The sequence below is a fragment of the Chelmon rostratus genome, chromosome 14 (genome assembly GCF_017976325.1).
Source record: "Chelmon rostratus isolate fCheRos1 chromosome 14, fCheRos1.pri, whole genome shotgun sequence".
In the NCBI taxonomy this organism is placed as follows: domain Eukaryota; kingdom Metazoa; phylum Chordata; class Actinopteri; order Chaetodontiformes; family Chaetodontidae; genus Chelmon; species Chelmon rostratus.
The window spans coordinates 8,671,722-8,693,681 of NC_055671.1; the positions used below are offsets into that span (position 1 = coordinate 8,671,722).

General features: G+C 41.5%; 2 protein-coding genes across 6 annotated transcripts; both read right to left on the bottom strand.

Annotated features, from left to right (window-relative positions):
- Window positions 1–711: 711 nt before the first annotated feature.
- glra4b (glycine receptor, alpha 4b) lies at window positions 712–9,518 on the bottom strand. The gene is made up of 10 exons (XM_041952726.1): window positions 9,508–9,518; window positions 8,300–8,427; window positions 7,421–7,488; window positions 5,060–5,283; window positions 3,519–3,601; window positions 3,283–3,420; window positions 2,964–3,178; window positions 1,766–1,924; window positions 1,107–1,199; window positions 712–984 (listed from the first exon to the last, which is right to left on the bottom strand). Exons 1-10 carry the CDS (start codon window positions 9,516–9,518, stop codon window positions 712–714), a joined length of 1,392 nt encoding a protein of 463 aa, XP_041808660.1.
- Window positions 9,519–10,542: 1,024 nt separating this feature from the next.
- aifm1 (apoptosis inducing factor mitochondrion associated 1) lies at window positions 10,543–21,627 on the bottom strand. Of its 5 annotated transcripts, none has more exons than XM_041952020.1 (21): window positions 21,386–21,627; window positions 19,835–19,965; window positions 19,534–19,654; window positions 19,389–19,412; window positions 18,856–18,963; window positions 17,775–17,846; window positions 17,535–17,606; window positions 17,360–17,431; window positions 16,662–16,783; window positions 16,366–16,496; window positions 16,010–16,100; window positions 15,749–15,833; window positions 15,594–15,670; window positions 14,941–15,049; window positions 14,742–14,849; window positions 14,548–14,636; window positions 14,326–14,466; window positions 13,250–13,392; window positions 11,436–11,560; window positions 11,101–11,291; window positions 10,543–11,009 (listed from the first exon to the last, which is right to left on the bottom strand). In XM_041952020.1, exons 1-21 carry the CDS (start codon window positions 21,471–21,473, stop codon window positions 10,938–10,940), a joined length of 2,172 nt encoding a protein of 723 aa, XP_041807954.1. In that variant the 5' UTR covers window positions 21,474–21,627; the 3' UTR covers window positions 10,543–10,937. The 5 variants fall into 5 exon arrangements, with proteins under 5 accessions (XP_041807954.1, XP_041807953.1, XP_041807952.1 ...); XM_041952019.1 differs by having other exon boundaries at window positions 17,535–17,609; XM_041952018.1 differs by having other exon boundaries at window positions 17,775–17,849.
- Window positions 21,628–21,960: the final 333 nt, after the last annotated feature.

Genomic DNA, 21,960 nt, shown 5'->3' on the forward strand with positions numbered 1-21,960 from the left:
GTGTATCCTTTACTTCTTCGGGTATGAAATACTTTCATTTAAATTTGAGAGATGTTTTGAAAACTGACTGTTCCTTTCTTTATCACAGATAGGATTCAAAATGTAGTTGAACTTGTAAATATTATGATGAATAATATAGTTGTGTCATTAAAATAGCATGGCGTCCTAAATAAAGAAACTAAATAATGAGATTTATGTATTTCACATGTCTGTAAAGCTGCAGCCGAGGTGAGAAGCAGAGCAGAGCTGCTACTTCAGAGTTCCTGCTTGCTGTGATATATGTCCTGCCTCTGTGATATGAAACCTGCTGACCATGGCACCAGTAAGATTAGTGCAAAATAACAACTGCAGGCCTGGTAAGGTTGTGCTGCAGTACAATACATGTGACGCTACAATAACTGCACATACAGAAATCTTTCCAAAAACGTGTGAGTTGGTGTTCTTAAGATGCCAACTGTACACACATACTGCACCCTGATGTGTAATGCATAAAGCATCAGTGCCAATAAAAAGTGCATTTCTTTGGAAGGATTAAAAATTTAAAGAAACCGATGGACTCTTCCATGTCATGGAGTTTCCAAATGGCACTGGACATGCAGTCACAACGCATCTTGCATGGCTCAGCTGAGGACTCTCAGCCTGTAAATGTTTCAGTGAAGAGAGCAGAATTAAAGGTATCCAGTGTCTCTGTGGTCCTCAGTCATTGTGTTGTCACAGTGCAGCCAGAAGGTCCTCATGTCGCAGGACTTTGTAGGTAAGCCAGTAGAGGACATTAAACATGAGGAAGCTCATGGGGAAAAGGGCTCGGGAGATGGTATCAATCCTTTTCGCGCGATCCACAAAGCGCCTGCGTATGTCATAGAAACCCAAACCTGGAGGTAAATCGGCAAAGACTGGTGTCGCATCCATTTCCGGTGCGCTTCCTGTCGACAGTGCAAGTCCAAAACTCTGGAAGAGTAAACCCTGCTGCGCCAGCTCCTCCTCCTGGAAGAAAAAGACACAGCAGAGAGTAACCATCTGCTCTCAGGGAGAATCACCCAGCTGAAGTGATGTCTGCTGCCTCCCCGAGCCACTGATTGGCTGCTGAGCAAGGCGACAGAACGTACCCTGGCACAGACGCTGCACTGCTGGGCTGCGTTCCCATGAGGAGCATTGTTTCCTGACGTGTTGTTTCCTTTCACCTTACTGTCTCCACTTGCCTGCTGATGAGGAGAAATAACACACCATTACACACACTGCACTGATCAAACGGTTTGCAGCCACAACTCCACTATGTTGCATGTATGTTTCAAATCTCGTCCAATGGCTAGTGATCATTATCCGTTTCTTATGATGGGAATAGTCTGACCTGAATATGAGACAGCTCTCAGAGCAAATTTCAGTGGCATTGCAGGATCCCAACATATGAAGTACAAGGGTTCAAGCAGATGTTTTGTTAATTGTGTTATAAATATTACAAGGTATTAATGAATCCCACAGCTGCTGTCACACTGTTTCATTTAAGAAATATGTTGTCTTTAAAGCTGGTTTGGCCTATTTTGTCTTCCCTATTTTTCTTCTTTCTCCAAAGTGAGGCAGCAGTATGTTGGGAACATGCAGCCGACACTGGAATAAGGTGATGGCTCGAATTTATTACAGGTCAGTGGCGCCTGCATCTCCGGCCCGGGTGCAACATGCAGCTGAGTTGTGTAGCTCGTGCATAGCTGGGCGCAGGGAATAGCAGGTGACAGCCGCCCGAGGGGCTGAGGGGGTGGGTTGCACTCACAGTCCTCTGCCGCTGTTGCTCTTTGAGCTTCTTCCTCAGTCTGAAGAACTCCTTGTGCTGGCGTGAAACAAAATTCACGGCTGCATACTCTAGTAGCGCAGCGAACACGAAAAGGAGACACACCGCCATCCAGATGTCTATGGCTTTCACATAGGACACCTGTGAAACCGTGAATGCGGAATGGGTGAAATCACTCCGTTAACATTAGTTTTCATTTCATGCTCGGCAGTGACATGAAAGAAAGCTGGAGGAGCAAAGGTGAAATACTCATTTTGCATAATGGCCCTTGTCAGCGTTGGAAAAATAGTTGCTTAGTGTTATAATTAGTCACGTTGGATGAGGCATCGTGATGATTATATGTTTTGTGTATAGAATCATACTCTACCTGTTAGCTATAGATGTTAGATAAATGCAGTGGACTGAAAGGTACAATATTTGCCTCTGATTTTGGTGGAGTAAAAGTATAAAGTAGCACACAATAAGATTACTCAAGTAAAGTACAAGTATGTTGAAAATGTTGTGCAGTACTTGAGTAAATGTACTTGGTTACTTTCCACCACTGATACTAAAAGATTGAAAATGATATCAAAATATCAACCTCTCTCTAACCTCTGTTTCTTCTCTGCTTTTTTATTAGCAGTGGAAACATTTTCTCAAGTACTGCAGTTGTGTACATTTTTACATTTGAAGCAACTTCATAGGCAAAACATATGAGCAGCTTATCAAATATAATGCACCGCTGCAGATTAAAGTAGTTAAAATTAGCTGCAGCCTGACCAGCTACAGCATCAAAATGCATGATAATACATCAATAATTCTAAAAATAATCCAGTATTAAAATATATGCAGTATTTCAACACTCTGAAAAGGGCCATTCTGCATAATCAGTACCATTGATATTCAAGGTACATGTCTGAGAATAGTTCTGTACTACTCAAGTAAAAATAATCATGTTTTTACATGAAGTGGAGCATTTTCACATAGTGGTGTTACTACCTTTATTGAAGTAAAAGCATCTGTGTACTTCTTCCACTACTGCATTTTCATCCATTTACACAGTCCTGTCTATTTCAGTGTGCAGGCCATTCAAACACTCTCAGGGCTCAGTGCATAAAATTCAGCATTGAATTAAATCACGATAAACGATGACTGGCTTGCATTCTGTACTGTAAAATGCCTCAAACTAAACTTGTCTGACCTTTGGCAGGGAGGCCCTGGAGCCTGAGCTCTGCGTCGTCATGGTGAGCACCGTGGTGATCCCCAGTCCCACTCTGGCGGGCGCCGCGTCCATGTTGATCCAGAAGGACACCCAGGACAGGATGACGGTGAGCAGGCTCGGTATGTACATCTGGATCAGGTAGTAGCCCATTTGACGCTCCAGGTAGAATTTGACCTCAATGCAGGTGAATTTACCTAACCACAGGAGGAGATACAGGTACAAACTGACAGTCTTATTAGAAGTTGGTTAGCAGGATGTATGGAGGATGCTGGTTGGCAGGTCGTCGTGTGTCATGTACCTGTGTTGTAGTGCTTGGTGCAGTAGCCGAGGCCTTTCTCCTCTTTGAGCACAAACTGAGGGAGTGTCAGATCGTCGGCCACCTGCACCGCCCCCACGTCCAGCCATTCAAAAATGAGATCATTCATGGTGTAGCCAACTAGATTGGAGAGGAAAAGAAGGTGCACAGCTCACAGTAAGTTCGTGACGAGATCTATATGATGTGTTTTCAAGCCTGCTTTGAAAGATCCGACTCACAGCTTTCGAGCTGCATCGTACACGTCTGGCTGTCCATGGGGAAGTTTTTCAGATCCATGGGGCAGGAAAGAGTGAGTGTCAGCCTGGAGCACAGAGACAGAAACACCGTAATGGTACACGGATGGTGTGCAAAATGAAAAGGTGACACCCTCACATTGCTTCCTCGCTGGATACCCGGCTAGCCCGCAGCGCTGAACCCACAGTGCCGGCCATCTCCCGCTGCCACTGTGTCACTCAAACCCTTTTTACACACTCACCCTACATTAAGGGTCACATCGAGCAGCTCCAACCTCTCCGCCCCCCCTGTCCGTCTGTCTACTCCGCTGTGCCCCACACAAATCACACTGGGAGGGACTGACAGATGCTGACTGACAACATGTCAGCCTTTATGGAGGGCCTGACGTAAAAGGGGCTGAGATCACAGCACCACAGCCAGTAAAATCAGGAGAGTGTGCCCCCCTCTCACAAGACATAGAGATAAAAACACCAAAAAAAAGGAGAATATCCTGCTCCTCGGTCGAGGTGTTGGCAGGGATTCCACTGATGTCTAATAACTTGAGTTTCTGTTGAGGCTGCTGCTCTTTTTGTTCAGTCATGATGTCTTTACTGCTCATTTCAAGCCTCCTTCTCCTCTTGATTCCAGCAAGGGCGAACTTAAGCATGTCACACAAATGAGCAATACTGCAGAGAGGAGGAAAACGAATGATCCTAATTCAATGTCACCCAGAGATCCAGTTGTTAGCCATACAGTATGTAAGTGAATGAGGGCAGAAATATTTTTTTTAACCTCTTATTTTGTGTGTGTGGGGGAAATGTTGCTAATCTGGAATCTATGGAGTTGTTCATGGTTAGGGGGTATTTTTACTGTTCAGTAACCAGAGAAGCAGCTGATGATTTAGGTCATGTTTAACATAATTGCAAATAGAGCTTTAAACATCGCTTTCTTATGTTCTAATGAAACTTCTCACCCATTACGCTACAATTCACCGCGGCTTCAGTGCCACATTACTGACCTGATTCTGTTTTAGCCCGCAGTTATTGTTTAACATGAACTTGTTCACAGTGGGTGCTGGACAACGCAATGACAACTGAACTGAACTGGAGTGAAACAAACATGTTGTTGGCAGTGGCGCTGCCAAGGGGAGAGCGAAGGGGGCCACAGCCACCCGGGTACGATCACTGGCCCCCCCACACGCAAATCGCATGTGAGAAATATGCTTCTATCTGATGTTTCACATTAGGTACAGTTAGTTTAAACTTTAATGTATATTCTTTGTAATAGTTTGTGTGAAATATAATATCAAATGCATAGCCAGCCAGCTGGCCACTCCTATGGAAAATTTCTTGGGGCCACACTGGATGTTGCACCATATCTTTAGAGGTTTAGACCACAACACATAGAAGGAGAAGTTCACATTCATTTGTCAATGTGATGAACCATGGAACTGGATTTGTAATGTTTGATAGAGGAGGAGCACACCCTGGTGCCTTATGCAGCCAGATTCACAATCTAAAACAAAGCAAAAGAAAAACCAGGTCACCTGATGCTGTAGAGGACATTTCCGTTTTGGAATATCCGAAGCAGTTTGTTGTCTGTCGTAACCTCGTGAAAGTTTGCTCCCTTTTCATTTGCGAAGAACAGGTCAGGTTTCCAAATGGAGTCCAGCATTGAGGGGTCCAGGTCCAGAGAGTCATCCGGATACTCCTTATATGCCAGGCGAGGGTCATTCCACTGCTGTCGCAGAAATACATTAAGCCGGTAGTCCTGCGGTATGGAGGGAAGTCACAATTAGAAATAAAACTATAGATATAGAAAGAAAATATATAGCTACAAGGGGCAATTGTGGAATTCATACCAGAGTAGGATCATATTGAGATTTAATAGGTTTGTCAGACATATTCTGTAACATTGCACAATTTTGCACAAGTCTGGACATCTAATTCTGCTCTTATTTTAATAAACCTTGTAAGAGGGTCGAGATCAAGTGAACGGGAACGAGTCACAAGCAAATCACACAACTGAACGTGCCGCGTCCCTCAGCAGGTGGAGCACTGTGCCCACGCAAACTCTAACTGTGTGAGCAAAAAAACGCTGGCAAGCACACTTAAGTGCCCATAATTTGAACGACAAGTCCACTCATGATATCATCAATTAAAATTTGATGGTCCTCCCTGGAGGCATTTTAGAAAATGCATGAGGTTTCCTCAACTTGAATAAATTAGAAAAAAAAAAACTGTCCCCAAACGCTCTCCATGGGCCTCATAAATAAACGATAGTCCCTTATTTGACAGAGACAGAGATATGAGAAAATCATAGCTGACATTATGTAATGAACTTGCAAGATGGTGTTTACAGTCATTAATTAGTCATAATCTAATGACAGTATGTTTAGGCATCATGAAACTTGCTCCAAATGGCCCCTCTGAACAGAGGGAGAGGAGCCAACAACACTTAACATGGATAAACACCAAAGAGTGTGATGCATCTGATACATGAAGATTCACCAGCTCTGTTCCACTGAAATCCCTCCACTGGCAGCAACTTAAAGCAGCTGAGGCTGTTTAAAGCAGGTTGGGGAGGATCAGCTGTGATACGCACATGTGGTACTCATTGATCTGCACTCTTTGTCTTCAGTGATGAAGTTTGCTGCCACGTGTAGGGACAGCTAAGAAACAAAAGGAGTAACTAAATATTTAAATTACATGAACATGTCATTACATTCAAATGTTTTGAAATGCAGTGGTGGAAAGTTACTAAGTAAGTACATTTACTCAAGTACTGCACTTACTGTAGTAAGTGAGTACAATTTTGAGGTACCTGTACTTTACTTGAGTGTTTCCATATTTTGCTGATTAATACTTCTGCACTACTTTTAACTTACAAAATAAAATCAACTGTAAGTTACGATTTATTATAGATAAAGTACTGATAACCATAAGCTGGTGCTGCATGGTGGCGACAGGTGTCAGAAACTTAAACTTAAGCTTAAAAAAAGATTATTGGTGATGTTGTTGTGGAGCACTTTGATGTCAGATGTCTGTCTTTAATTGTTACGTCTTCTTCTGTTGTGGTTGCACAGTATTTGTCTGACAGTTGCCACAAACACAAGGAGAATTTCTGAAAGGACAACAAAAAACTAAATAACTAACTATAATCAGGCCCGTCTTTACCTGCTGCAACATTAAAGTAATGCACACATGATTAAAATCTGGTAATATAATATATTCATATTCTGAAATTGGCCATTTTGCGTTAATGACTTTTGCTTCTTTCTTTCTTTCTTTCTTTCTTTCTTTCTTTCTTTCTTTCTTTCTTTCTTTCTCCTTCCACCACTGTTGAAACATAATAGCAGGCATCACTTTTATGGTATCTCCTATCCTATATTGTGCAGAGCATCACATTAGACAGTCCAAACTCACTTTCCCTTGCTACGACCGTCCTGTACAGTAAGTCAGAAGCGTAGTGGTGGTGCAGGCAGCAGCTATGTGAGAAATCAACAAGTCTTCTTCATGTAAACCCTGATAGTGGAGGACCAGGTGCAGTGATACAGGTGTAGGAGTGAAATGCTGAAATGAAGTGTAAAACATTGACTTTGCAAAGGTCCATATTATAGCACTGTGCTGCTAAACTTAATATCTTTAAGGTAATCATAATACATGCTGGCCCAACGACCAGAATTGCCACTTGTAGTTACATTTACTGCTGAAATCTTTGTTCTCATGCACTTGCTGCAGTGAAGACGAATAGTCAAAGGGTTTTGTTAACACTGTATTTATAGTCCAACAATCAGATGGTAAAATCAGACGCTCTCATGCTTATCTGCTGCTTCTTCCAGCAGATCGCAGCTTTCCTATCATCCAAGTAACGTGTGAGCACTGAGGGATACAAAGAAAACTCTCACCATAGTCGTTTCAGTGATGGAGCCGAAGCTGTTGATGAAGATGTTACAGGTGACATTGACGGGAGGACCTGACGGAAGCAGAGTGTCATCACACATCACAGTCACACTGGTTTCTCAAATACCACTGATGATGTTTTCTGAGGAGAGCGCATGAAGTATTGAGGGCGGTAGAGAGCAGAGCGTTGGAAATAACATCTGCTTGTTCTTTTCATAACGTGCCGCGCCGTGTCCTGATAAATAGACTTATCCGAGATAACCAGCATGAAATCGTGTTGTCATTTCCAGTACGCTCCCATTAGTGTAGTCCATCTGTCGACCACTGAAACTTTAAATATTTCAGCGGCTCATTCCCTAAGAGGCAATAATTTATTGATTCTCCTTTGGTTACATTAGTGTATATATAGATAATCAGCCGGGATTTACCCAGCATGCACCGACAAAGATGTGGAGCAAGTATGAAATATATATGAAATGTGACCCCAGGGACTGAGGGGGAAGTATGTCAGAGAGAATCTGCTGGCTTCACTCAAAACAAGAGATCAAGACTGGCTTGAAAAAGGCCTGTGGGGTAACACACGAGGGTTAACTGCACATTTCTGACGAGAAAGAAAACTGTGAAAGAGAAGTCTGATGTAAAAATATCGTAACCTAAGGCTGTGGGTCAGCATGAAATCAGTAACAACACATGACACAAAAAGGAAGAAAAAACCAAGACTCCTGTGTGAGAACATCTCAGCCCGCAGCGCCTCTCACTTCTCGCCCATCTGTGAATGATTTGTGCTACTTCGCTGCCCGGATTGTTATGCAAAATGAGAAGCGCGCTTTCTCACACCTGTCCTGACAGAGGAGGCCCTCCCACAGCACGCCACTGTATGTTACCTTTGAAGTTTGGTCTGATGCGAGCGTCATAGCCAGATGTGCGTCCCATCAGTTTGTCCAGAAAGTCGGACGGAGAGGGGGGCTTGGTCGCCCTGCTGGGGTACTTCATCTCCTTACAGAGCACAGACCTGCCAGGTGACGGGACAACCAACTCTGCATGGACTGATTTTTTTTTTTTTTTTTTTTTTGTTCTTAACTGAATATTTAATACCTCGAATTTGCCCTCAGGAAAAGTTTGCTCTTAATTCATACTAATTATTTTATCATTTTAGCTGGAACAGTGTTTTACTTAATTATTTAGCACTTTTTCTGTCTGTTCGGTAAAATCCTGCATCTTACTTTAACATTTTTTTTATTATAGATGACAAAACATTTCATGCATCATTCTTCCCACTTTAAGGCAGCAGTAATGTTGACATGCCTCTCAGTCAAAGGAGCACAAACATCATCTCAATGCCTTATTGTCAATGCTTATGCACATTATAAATACAGTAAATACACTGTCAAACAAGCATGCATTTACATTAGAGTGGCTAACCACATAGCAATTTTCAGATTTCTCCTATAAATGAGTTAATATACTAAAACTTGAAATTGCCTCTTACCTGCCTTGTAGAAAAATTACAGGTGAAGCCCACAGCACACAAAAGATGTGCAACAGCATCCTGAGTGAGCAGAAGCAGCAGATGTGCGACCAGCGGAGAAGAAGTGAAAAAGCAAAGAAAAGCAGACATGCAGGGAACTTGTTGTTGCTCCTCCAGACAGACTCTGTCTTCTGGACTCAGCTGAACATCCCTCCCCTCTCTGCAGGTGTAAAATACAGGAAGCTGCTGCTGTATAATTCAGAGTCCTTTTTTTTTCTGCCCCTGTTTGTGTGGATGACTTCAAGCTTTATCTCTTTTTTATGGCCATATGCATGTTCAAGGAATTACTGCAAGAATATTTAAAGAGACAGGAGCATCTTCGAAGCAGAGCGCGCTTCATGACAGAATGACCAGAAATATTTGGGATTCCAACAAGTTACATTTACAATTTTTGAATAAAATAACAGACGCAATTTATTAGAATACAAATTGTAAAGATTAAAGCATGTTTTTAAGAAGGTGCCCTGTTTTAACCACTGAGCATTGCTGATTAACTGCACAGCACTCCAAGTAATTATTATACTTGAAAACCAAAAAATATGAAATATTATTGGATTTCAACACCTCTCATCCATTGCCATAAATGGAGATTACTGTCTTTAAAATAAAAACACAGAAATTTAAATGACACTGATATCCTCCACATTGTCCACTTTTTCTTATTGTGGTGATAAATTGTTAAAGTGTGGCAAAAAAGGCAATATGATCAGCATGTAACTCCCTATCGTGTAAATGTGTGATCTGATCATCTAAATCAACTGAACTGTTTAAATGATGGGCATTCTTTGTAATCACAGCAAAGGGAAATAGAATGAAGGCATCGAGTTCTAATTAAATCAAGTGTAACACGTCCCTTTAAGTGTCAGTACACATCCAGAGGTTATTTAGCCTATCTTTAGCAAAGCTGTCCAACGTTTCTGGTCTAATTATTTCATCTTCAAATCGCCAGACAAATTCACATATAAATGTGGAAGCTCATGTTTATTCCTCCATACAGAGGGGGAGGCAGTTCAGCCATTTACTCATGTAAAATTAATGTCAAAGAAGGCGATGGGACATTATGGCTGCACGTGTGGGCCTCACACTTGAGAGGCCGCTCCGCACTTCGCTCTGCAGCCCACAGTGTCAAATAGGATGAGAAATGTGTGAGAATGGAAAACACGAGTGCGCTCCTAATAACGAGAAGCCCACAGTAGGAAAAAGAAGCGATGCTTCTGCATGTTTGAACAGACGAGATATGTAGGCCATGCTTCATTTTACTGTTTTTGTCACAGAGCACATTGGCTCCTCTTAATTAGATTGTACTTAAACACACAGTAAAATGTAGTTGTCTGGTGCACCTTCATACAGCCATTTGAACAGTAAGCAGAGTGAGTGCAGTCAGACCTTTAACATCAACTCACTTCATTTAAAAAGGTCCAATCACTGCAGTTCACATGTACCCAAGTGAATTTACCACAGCGCACACTGATTAAAATGCTTCAGGACAGATGAGCTCAGCCACACAGACTTTAACAACCATCACAGCTCAGAATGCAGGTCAACTCATCTGTCATCAGTGCTATTATCTGGGAGCGAAACTGAAAATAATGGGATCACTCCGATTTAAAAATAGCTTTTATTGCAGCTTCTCTCGCGACAAGTTGCTCTGATCACACAGTGGAAAACAATAATCCATGCTCAACATCTTCAGCCTGGTGGGAAATAGCAGACAGGGACGATCACATCTTGACCAGGATTTTAAAAAACATGAGCAAACATGAGTTTGGTGGAAGATGAGGAGATGAGACAGTGACAAAAAAAAACAACAACAAAACAGGTGCAGATAGAAATTCCAAATATGAAAATATTTCAGCGACATGACATAATTTACATTAATTCTCCCATTTTGCATGTCTGATCAGCTGTGTCTTCAAGAGTGTGGCCATGTCAAAGTTCAGTTTTAACATGAAGCGTAACTCCCCTCCCATCCGTGAACATCAGCCTCCTCCGTCTTAATCCTCATGGATGTTGAACAGCTTGGCCACTTCGTTCAGATCTGCGTGCTCCTCTCCATCCTTGATAATCTGCAATAACAGAGAGAAACAATTTACAGTGACCAATTTTACAGTTTAATCCCAACTATGACCCAACTTCTTACTAAGTGACAGCGCATACCTTCCTTGCGATGGGCATCCTGTTGAACACGTTCCACAGGATGATGCCCACCACCACTTTGTCTCTCAGGTAGAAGATGACTCCTTTTCCATAGTCATCTTTGTGCTCCACCATAGCGGGAGCAGGTGATGAAGAGGCCACTGGGCTGGTGGCTGTATCTTCTGTTTCACTTTCTGAGCGGATCCCAGTTCCTGTGACACATTTAACAAGTAAGACTAAATCTGACCCCTGGTCCTCAAACACTTTGTTTGCAAATGATTGCATTTTTTGCATTTACATCTCACCCAGCATCCTACCTTACTAGAATCAGTGTTGTATCTAGTAAATGCTCCTACCTGACTTCTCTGTGGCAGCTTTAGGCGTGTCCTTGGCAGTGGCTTTGGCAAACACTCCTACTGTTGGTAGGCTGCTGTCAACAATCCCAATCGCCTCGTAGCCTACATCTGGTCCCAGGTCACTCCTGTGAAATTGGAAAAGATGTTGAGGGAATAATATGATTCAAAGCTCACACAATAATATGTGATTCAAAAAAATGATTCTCTCTCAATTGATTTCTTTTCCCTGCGCTGAGACTTTTCAGTGCTACATGGAATTGTACAATTTAAAAAAAAAAAACAGATTTTATTTCAAACAAATGGCCTTTTTCCACTCTAATGAGAATGTTTTTGTAGTTAAGCCAGTGTATTTTGACACTGCAGCTACATATATATATATAAGAGCTACATTTTATAAGCAAAAACAAAATCTTCTGCAGATTTCTGTTGAAAACAGTTTTGCTGAAGTTTGTCCTCCAAGGAGACGTACAGCAACTTCTAGATTTGAAAACTTAGCTGTCAAAAACAGCTTCCTAAACGCTGTGGGTATATGTTTGTGTACCTCACACAGCTCCTCGTCTAGTCTAGACACACACATATACAGAAAACAAACAGGGCTGAGAGGGCACTTGTTAAAAATTTAGCTGTCAACCCCAGTGACAACCCCCTCCCACTGCCACCTGATGAGTTTCAAGCTGGCTGATGACCTGAAGTAATGTCACAGCCAACTGACTTTGACAAATGACCTGCTGTGGTCACTCAGCCCAGAGAGCCTGTTCACTTAATGTGGCGTCACTCAGAAGCACCCACACCTATGGTTCATCCCTTGGCAACTTTTCAGTGTTACTGTGTCAGCATCCCTGCTAAACCTGCACGACACCGGCAGCCACACGTAAACCTGTAGACTCAGTTTATTTGTTCTTTTATTTGAATTGTTGTTGAAATGGTTCACGTGTGTTTTAAATGCAGTATTTGGCCAAAAAGGCCTTTGATTTTAAATGAAAATTTTCCATGAGTAAAAATTAAATATGAAACCAGAGATATTTGTATGTTTGAACAAGCTAAATATGAAATAGACTTGATGAACTGTATATAAACTAACTGAACGCTGCTGCTGAATAATGATTCAGTGTTCTGTGTCCTTTATCTTTGCTGTCTGTGGCCCAGTGGTCTGATTCTGCAGACACATTCATAGGAATATCAACACATCATCTGAATACATGTTCTGGTGCATAAACCATGATAGTTTGACTAATGGTCCTGTGTTTTGTTTTGTTTTTTTTGACTGCAGTGAACCCATGTTGTTGCAGTGTGTCACAGCTGCCCGGCTGCTAAAAGCATGCAGTCACAGCTTTCGTCTGTGTAGTGCAGGTCATACTCCTGCATTAAAGTAGAGTCCCCTTGTGATCATATGAGTAATGTTTTTAACAGAGTTAGTAAATTTGTGATGGGCTTAAAAATGTCTCGCAGCCCTCTGCTGGAAACTCCTATCCTAATGTCCTCTAAAGGCATTTTAAATATTTCAGAACTTAATGGTATTCAAGACTTCAAAGCAATCATGCATGTTCATCTGACTTCTAAAAGGATTAAATCTGAGTCATTTGCAGAATTGTACATTCTGCCCCAGTGCCCGCTTTTCTAAATGTATTCAATGAACGTGGACCCACGCAATCAACAATTCAGACTGGATCTCACTTTCTCAAATCTTTCCCTTCATTTCTTCTTCATGCTGGTTTCATTGCTTGCAGCCACAGCACTAATTTGCAAAATGGTTTGCATTTGTGACCCCTGAGATAGCATCGCTAGCAGGAAATAGGAAGTGCTGCAATACCCACCAGAACATCGACTGATGCCAGTAGGGTTTGTTGGCTCCCGTCATGTTCTCTCCTGCTAGTCTTCCACTCACGACGGCGTGATCGTGGTGCTCCACTCGCCTGCGGCCCAGCCTGATGTCATAGAAACACGCAGCATCTCCTGCCTAAATCCAGACACAAGGCATTGAGGATATGTGGATAAGAATTTGTTGTAGAAACTGTTATTTACTTTTTTTTTACTATAATCATCAACTGAATTTTATTCTCCATCATATTTAGTTGAATTATGGCATTCTATTCCTATTTTTATGCACCTTAAGTTTAATTTTACGTTTATTAGCAATGCAGTTTTTATTTTCCATTAATTTTCTATCCCTGTTTTTATGTTCAGTCTGTGTTTTTTATGTTAAGCACTTAAGCAATTTGAGCTGCCAAACAAATAATGCTAATTATAATTATTATTGTTGTTATTAACTACATTAGTTTGATTACATGTCTACAGAGATGTGTTCTTTCTGGATCATGACCTGAGTGTGCCAGTAGGGGGTGGTATAATACAAGATAAAACTGAAAAGCTGAAAGACATATGTACATATAAAACCTTGCATGCGGCTCATCCTGACGACTACGTGACTTCAAAAATTCAGCACAGAATTAAGTACAGTGAATTTTGTTCAATTTATTTTATTTGTTGCTTTGATGCTTTTTACTAACTCTCATGAACAGTGGGTGATGAAGAGACGCCACGTTTAAATAAATACATGTTCATCGTGTCACTAAATGACTATTAATTCCACGAAAATTAATCCACTTATCATGGCTGTCAGCTTTTGAAAGGAGATAAGAAATGGTTCAAATTCACACGTGGGGCTGATCATGAACAACAAAACTGCTACAACAACGATCAATTTCACTAAATTAAGTATGCATGCTCTTTCATGCTTTAGCGGAGGCCCTAACTGTCACAATACTGGTGAAAGGATGAACTTTCAAACAACTGATTCAGAGCAGTGATGTGCTTTTCCATCTTTCCTAAACAGATCTTCATGATCTTGTTGACTGTTGTCATTGGAATACTTCGACTACCTTATACTTACCACCCAAATATTGGATCTTGCTTGCAGTTCTGCATTGACCCGATAGCCACCAAAGTCAGAGTCCACCTCCAGACCTGCTGACTTAGCAAGATCAACATTTGGCTCCAGGCCAACGGCTGCAACAATGTGATCAGTTTTCACCTACAAGGTGAAGCACAAGACAATCGGTGACTAATTCATTTCTTGAATTACTCTGAACTTGTGCAAAAAACCTGGACCTACCAATCGACCATCCTTCAGCTGGATTTCTAACTTATCATCTTTGCAGATGACAGATTTCACCAAAGCTTCTGAGATGATTTTCACACCCTCTAGAAAACCGAAGGGAGAGCATTTAATAAAAGAAGAAATGACCAGATAAAAGATTTAGCTCAGACAGACAGTTCAGACAGCTAGAATACAAAATGGCCATTAACCTTTCTTGACTTTCTCTGTTGTCCAATTGCTCAGATACTCTGGCAGCACTTTTCCCATGTTGCCCTTCTCAGGGTACATCTGAATCACCTCCAGGCCAGACTCATTTGCTGGAGAAAAGAGAAAGAGGATGAGCAATCCAGCAACAGATTAAATTCAAAACAAATTAATTCTGCTCAGCCTCAGTAGTATTAGTCTTACATCTCCTGCCGAGGGCACAGGCCAGCTCGCTGCCCAAGAAGCCGCCTCCAATGATTGTGATGGACTTGATGTTTCTGGAGACCTTATCCAATGATCTGAAGTCCTCGATCTGTGAGGGAGAACAAATCATACAATAAATTCACTCGTTTTGTTTTGGTAGTGGTATGTCAGTTATTTTAAACGCATTAAAATGGCCTTAAAAGAAATGTGTTAACGTGTGTGTGCACCTCTGACAGGACTATATGGATTGCAAGAAAACTTATTTAAATTGTAATATCATAATAAACAGTGGGCACTGTAGCCCCCTTAATACCACTGGAGTTACTGAGCAATCCGTCTGCATTTCCTGTGGTTTTCATCCCTGAAATTATTTTATATCCCGTTAAATATATGTGTGACATCAGGTTTCAGAATGATTGAACTCATCATTTTCTAGATAAAACTAAGGTTTTAATATTTTGCTCACTGAGTTATTCAAGACTGGTAGAATTGACATTCAGAGTGTTTCTTGTCATCCAACACTTCCAGATAACTATCTTTATATTTCCATCACATCATAACTTTACTATTACTGTCACAGACCAAAATATGTCGTTTTGTAGCTTGGTGCCATCTGAAACAAAGCTATCGCCCCCTTGTGGCTGAACACTGACCTTGCGGAACAAAGTTGTCTTCAGCATCACCTCCTCTCCTGCTCTTTCGATGACCTGCAGATTTCTTGGCACTCCGCCTGAAGAGAGCAGCTCAAATTAGCTTCCACCAGGTTTAAGCCACATGTGGTCATAAACGCATTTTCAAAGTGGCTTACCTGTAGCAATCAAACACTTGTCATAGGAAATCTCTGTATCATCATCCAGTTTCACTTTGTTGCCTCTGACATCCATGTGAACCACCTGAAATCAGTTGAGTACTTGTTGTCATTAAACTCATTCAGTATAGTCAAAAGTAACATTACACACATGAGTCATTTATCCAACTACTACATACTGTACTGTACTGTACATAATCATGAAGTCAGCACACTGTAATGTCAAAATGAGTGTTCAAAGGAAAACAAATATAAACCGACCCTTTTGCTAGTGAGAACCCCCACTCCCCCATTTTCTGCAGTGTTCAGTTCTTCTGGAGTGATGTAGAATGATCCTGGCTGGAAGTAGATACTGCCAAATAAATACAATCATTAAAGGGTCTTTCCTGGTTTGGTATGTGTTGATAGTAAACATGAACATTGATGCCATGCACAGAAACTCTGAATTTGTAATGAAAGCAAAGGGTCTAACTGACACCACTGGAATGAGCACTTATCACAGCAGAGAGAGAGACAGATGTTGAGACAGAGCAACAGAGTCACAGTGGGACAAGCAAAGACTTCAAGGCAATAACGTTAAAGAAACCAAGAGCAAAATGAAGGAAACACGAACACACCTTCTTTCCTTTCCATTCCACTGTTTGAAACGCAGAGTTTCTGTCACACTGGGGTCATCAGAGAACCACAGTTCCTTAGAAAGAGGTGGTCGCATATATGGAAGGTCTGGCTCGTCAGTCACTATCAATACCTGGTAGCAGACATTTTAAAAAGCATTAAGATAGGTAGTGTCACTCAACTGATACAGTACAAGAGGAAAACCACAAAGCTAGCAGATAAACTGAGGTACGGATGAGGTGGATGATTAACTGATTCTGAGCTTGGCTTTAATTGTGTAAACAGAGGCCGGACTGACCCTGGCACCGGGGTCTCTGGCTCGAATAGAGCGGGCAGCAGCAAAGGAGGCGGTGCCTCCACCAATAAGGAGGTACGGGATGTGTGAGGGGACCTTGAGAGAAGCAGGTGTGGAGTCCACTCCTGGAGTTTGTATGGCAGAGTGACAGCAAGCATATGAGAGAGAGAGAGAGAGAGACAGAGAGAGAGAGAGAGAGAAGAGAGGGACAGAGAGAGAGAGAGAGAGAAGAGAAGGACAGAGAGAGAGAGAGAGAGAGAGAGAGGAGAGAGGGACAGAGAGAGAGAGAGAGAGAAGAGAAGGACAGAGAGAGAGAGAGAGAGAGAGAGAGAGAGGAGAGAGGGACAGAGAGAGAGAGATGCAAAAAGCAGAAGCACAAGAGAGACATAGTCAGTGCATGATCTTGGATGCTCATCAGTACCCATGACTTATACAAATATACCTGCTGAAAGGAGTACATGGAAAAAGAAATTCCATTTATCATGTGAGTGAGATTAACCATTATCATTACAAGAACCCAATGTGAAATAGACAAGAACAGGTAGGAGAAAAGCTGTAATGAGGAAAAAGGTTAAAAACATAAATAGGGAAAAAAAGGTGTTTGAAATTAACATTAACATTATCAAAATGGGGGGAAAAAAAGCATCAGTGTTGTGTTTGCCCGCTTCCCCGCTCCAGCCGAGGCTAGACTATGGTCTTACCACTCTCTGCCACAACTTCAGGCTGAGGCTCGGCTGGCTCTGCTGCAGGGCTTTCTGCTGCCGCTGTAGGCTCTGTTAGTATAACCGGAGCATGAACCAGTTAAGACAAAATAAACCTGCATGTGTTGCAAATGTGCATCACTGGTTCCATGCACGGGTCTGACTGAGTGCTTACCACTCTCCACAACGGGTGCAGGGGGCGGCTCTGTGAGCTCAGCTGGGCATGGCTCAGCTGGGGGTGATGGTTCTGCTAGTATAGTGGCAAAGTTACACAATAATCTAATGTGCACTACAGCTAATATGTGAAGTCCATCTTTAATTGAGCTGTAGTACGTATCAGATGGAAAAGGCCTGCATTTTCCAATAGAGTGAGTACAGTAATTAGATCAAAGTATCTTTTCCTCTCAAATCTTACCCTCCTCCTCAACTACAGGAGCAGCAGGTGGTTCTGCTGCCTCTTCTGGAGGTGCTTCTACCACTGGCTCATCTGCTGTTAAGGGCAATCCATAGCATGGGTTAAGAATTAGTTCTTTACAAGATAATTTACCATCAGGATGCATGCATTTCTTCAGCTATAACCTGGGCACATTCTGCAGGGCATGCACACTAACACAATAGCAACCAGAAGCTGCCTGTTTAGATCTTAAACACAGCATGAGAAAAGAAAACAACTTAAAAGAAATGTAAAAAATGTAATCCACAAGACATCTTCCAATTAAGAATATTATCACATTACAGGTAACAGTATAAACTTTTTAAGCACTATCCCAGGACAAAGTTTCACAAAGTATAACACATTCAGAGAAAATGTCAGACCGGAAGAGTTCCAATTCATATCACAATCAAGACAACAAAGCAGAATAGAGTCAAAATATTAGTAGAAAATACTGAGAACTCTGACAACTGTGTCCCACAAAAACAGAAATATTTACAGTTCAGAACGGAGGTGAGTCTCCAAAGTCGTACTGAAACCATAAAGGGCTCATTTACAAGGTTAGAGGACACAAACAAAAGGAAACACAACAGAACACACTGAGTGTGACACATGCATAACTAAACACGGGAAAAATAAACATATGCAAGAGAAAGGCAACGTCACAGTACATGCAGTTACCTTTTCACCCTCTGGATATAGACAGTACTCACATAGACAAGACAACACACGTTTAAAAGATCAAGGGGGCCTCTTGTGTAAAGCATGTCATCACCATTACATTGTATTTTTAACAAATTCATAATGTGGGAAAATTCTGAGCAGGGCATAAAGAGGAGTGAAAAGACAGGTGTGTTTTACAGCCTGATCTTTCTGCAGTAACCTGACTTCACCAGTTGGTGTCGCCATTTTCTCTTCAAAGTATAGGTGTACAAAGTGTAATAGTACACATTATTCCACATCTAGCACGCTTTTTCTACTACTTTGTGGTTCAGACATAACATTTATACAGGAGGCACATGTTTCACATGCACGTATGGGTAGAGAAAAGTATGCAGACAACCTGCAGGCGGTTCAGTTGTTTCACTGGGGGCCACCACTTCAGCATCTGGGGCCGGAGGGCTTGGCTCCTCTGGTGAAGGTGCTGCCTGAGGTTCTGGCTGAGGGACGGCTGAAAGAGAAATGAGCAGAATTATCAAACATTAGATATGAAATGATCATCTTAGACAGTCAACATCATTTCTTCTGTGTCATGTTACATTCAGATGCTTTACAAATCAGAAAGAGAACAGGGTTAAAAGTCATTTAAATCAATCCACTACTAATTTACATACAGTTTTAATTGTAGTTTGTTTTGCAGTCTCAAAATCTGTTGCTTACAGGGCAATAAAGAGGAAGCTGAACCAGGCAGTGCAGAGTCAGCTAATTCCAAGCCTAGACTTTCACCAAATAACCTTGAACCTTTAATCATTTAAAAACAAAAATCTGTCAGTCAAAAGAGTAACACACATAGTTAAGCTTTACTACCTATTTAGTTTTTGATAGAAGTGGATCTATAAATGTTGTCTACTCAGACATGAAAGAGAAATCACTCACCCTCTGTGTCAGCGGCTTCCACAGCTAAAAGAAAGAAAACAATCAAAGCAGTGAATTTTTTTATTCGTCATAAATGAAATAGTATAACACTAGAATGCTATGGCTCTGACAGAAATATCTTTAGACACTTTGGAAGCTTACTCACCAGGAGGCTCTGATTGGATGGGTGTGGCCTGGTCTTCTGTGGTGGGTTTCTGTTGTCTGGATGCAATTTCATCAATACGCGCCTGATATCTCTTTTGGTCTCCTTTGAGAGTTTGGTACATCTGTGACATAAAAAAAGTTCAAAATTTACTTGCAACCAGGTCAACTATTCTGCCAATGCTGGATGAAACCCATCAAACAAACAAGTGATAAAATAAACCATTATATACACTGATTTCCAACTGATCATTTATCATTTTCAATGCATGTACTGCATGTTATGACAGACTAAGCTAACTCACATATACTCCACCACCGAGGGCCACTGTTCCAACCAGAAGGACGTACAGGTGATTGTCGCCACCTCCCCCCGTCGGCCCGGTGGACATGTGAGCTGCAGGTGTTTGTGCTGGTATTCTGCCATTGGTTAACCCTGAAAACAATGACACACAATAAATAATTTGATTAGTCAAAAGTGCATCAGTTTCAGTCTAATAACCTTGACAATGCTCACAAAAGTAATCTTAACAGAGGTAGTGCATCTCAAACATGTATTATACACACGACTAATACAATAAACTTGGATTTTTGATTAAATGTGTCATGTATTGATTAATACATATTTTCACTGTATGGTGGAATATGGCAAAACAGTAAAGCTGGTGCATCATGGCTGATCAAGTTGCAGCTGTCTGACCAACTACAGCACTTAATTAAATGACATTATCATATCATATTAAATGTTCAGTCAATAACACTGCCATTTGGCCATCTTTTCTACAGTTAAAAGCATGTGGAAAGGTGTCTGGAGTTAATGTGTGAAAGAAAAAACAACAACAGTACAACCACGACAACCTAATCAGGCTACCAAGCTGTAAACTATGAAAGTGCTTCTACATTAATGTGACAGCTCAAGGAGCAGAGTTGCTACCTTGGTCAAAATGTGAAATCTGCAGACAAGTAACCAAGTGATTGTTGAGAAAGAATTGCAGATTAGCAATTTCTAAAAGTTGAAAGTATTTTTTGTAAATGTTGCGAGCTGTATGATTATTCCGCAGAACATACCTGTGGATGCTGACAATGAAAACATGTCTCATTACAAGATCTCAATGTAGACATGTCGAGCTGACATCCAAAGTAACATTACATGTCTACATTTCAGCATTAGCTTTGACTTGGCATTGCCCAAAATGAAGGGACTGGCACACTTTTCTCCTATTGCACAACAAACCTTGCACTTGTTATTGAGGTTACGTTAAAGAAAGCACGCACACACAACTTGGGTTGGGTCTTGAGGCTTGGATCCTCATTATGATCGACCTCTCTCATGAACTACTTTCCTCTAATAACTCCTCACTGCCTACTTTTTTCGTCATAGTACACTCAAGGTCACAATAGGATGAAAAAACCCAGTTATCAAAAAAAAAATGTCGGCCTATGTAAGCATGGCAAAATCTTGCCTGGTGACAGAATATGGTGTAACATCTGTGACATGTGTTATAACCAGACTGCAGACCAGCACGAGCACGTCTCAAACATGAGTGACAGTTTACTTTTCATTCACTCGCGTTGCTTTCTGGCAAGAGCTAACTTACAACCATCTGGAGGCAATGTGGTTTAAGTTAGCTAGTTGTCGAAATGTCACCCACTTCTGCTTACCATTTGCTAATTAGCCCAGTTGACGTTAGCTTTGTAACAGCAAAACGAAGGTCAGAATACTTCAACTAAGCTACCAGAAGTTAACCTATCTTGTTTAAGAAACTGTCGACCGTGTGTAATTTCATACTTCTGGAAATGTTTGAATTGAGGACAGCTAACCAGGAGAGAGCAAGTTACTATTAGTATTTACTTACCTGCTCTTCTCACATTCTGCCGGCACACAGTTGATGAAGCCCTGGCAAGAGGTGCAAGCTTTTTCCATACAGTTCTACATGTCAGCATCGTGGCTCAGCTCCGCCGTAACGGTTCCCAGTTTACTAGCCGACTAGTCGGACAGGAACACTAGCTTGTGTTAGCTAACCAAAGCGTTAGAGCCAGCTTACACTGACAACTAGCAGCACCGCGCCACACACCAAGGCCAGAGGCAGGTCATACGTTTCAGGGGGATCATGGGTAATGGCAAAGACTCTTTGAACGCGTGAGATTGGTCGCCACTACAAAACTATGTAGGATAACGCCTCTGGAAGAAAGATGGCGTCGCCCATTATGTCAGCTACAGTGCTGAACCATTAGACGATATTGAACATGAGTTCCGTCTGGACATTGTTTTTGTCGCTATTTTTGTGCTATGGCGGTTCATAGTATTTGAGCAATCTTATACTCAACGGCTACAGAATTAACGTTTATGTAATTTCAGATTAAAGCTCTTTAAATAATGCTGTTACGACGAGTCGCAGCTGTTTCGAGCTCTATTCCTCAAGGCTCTTTG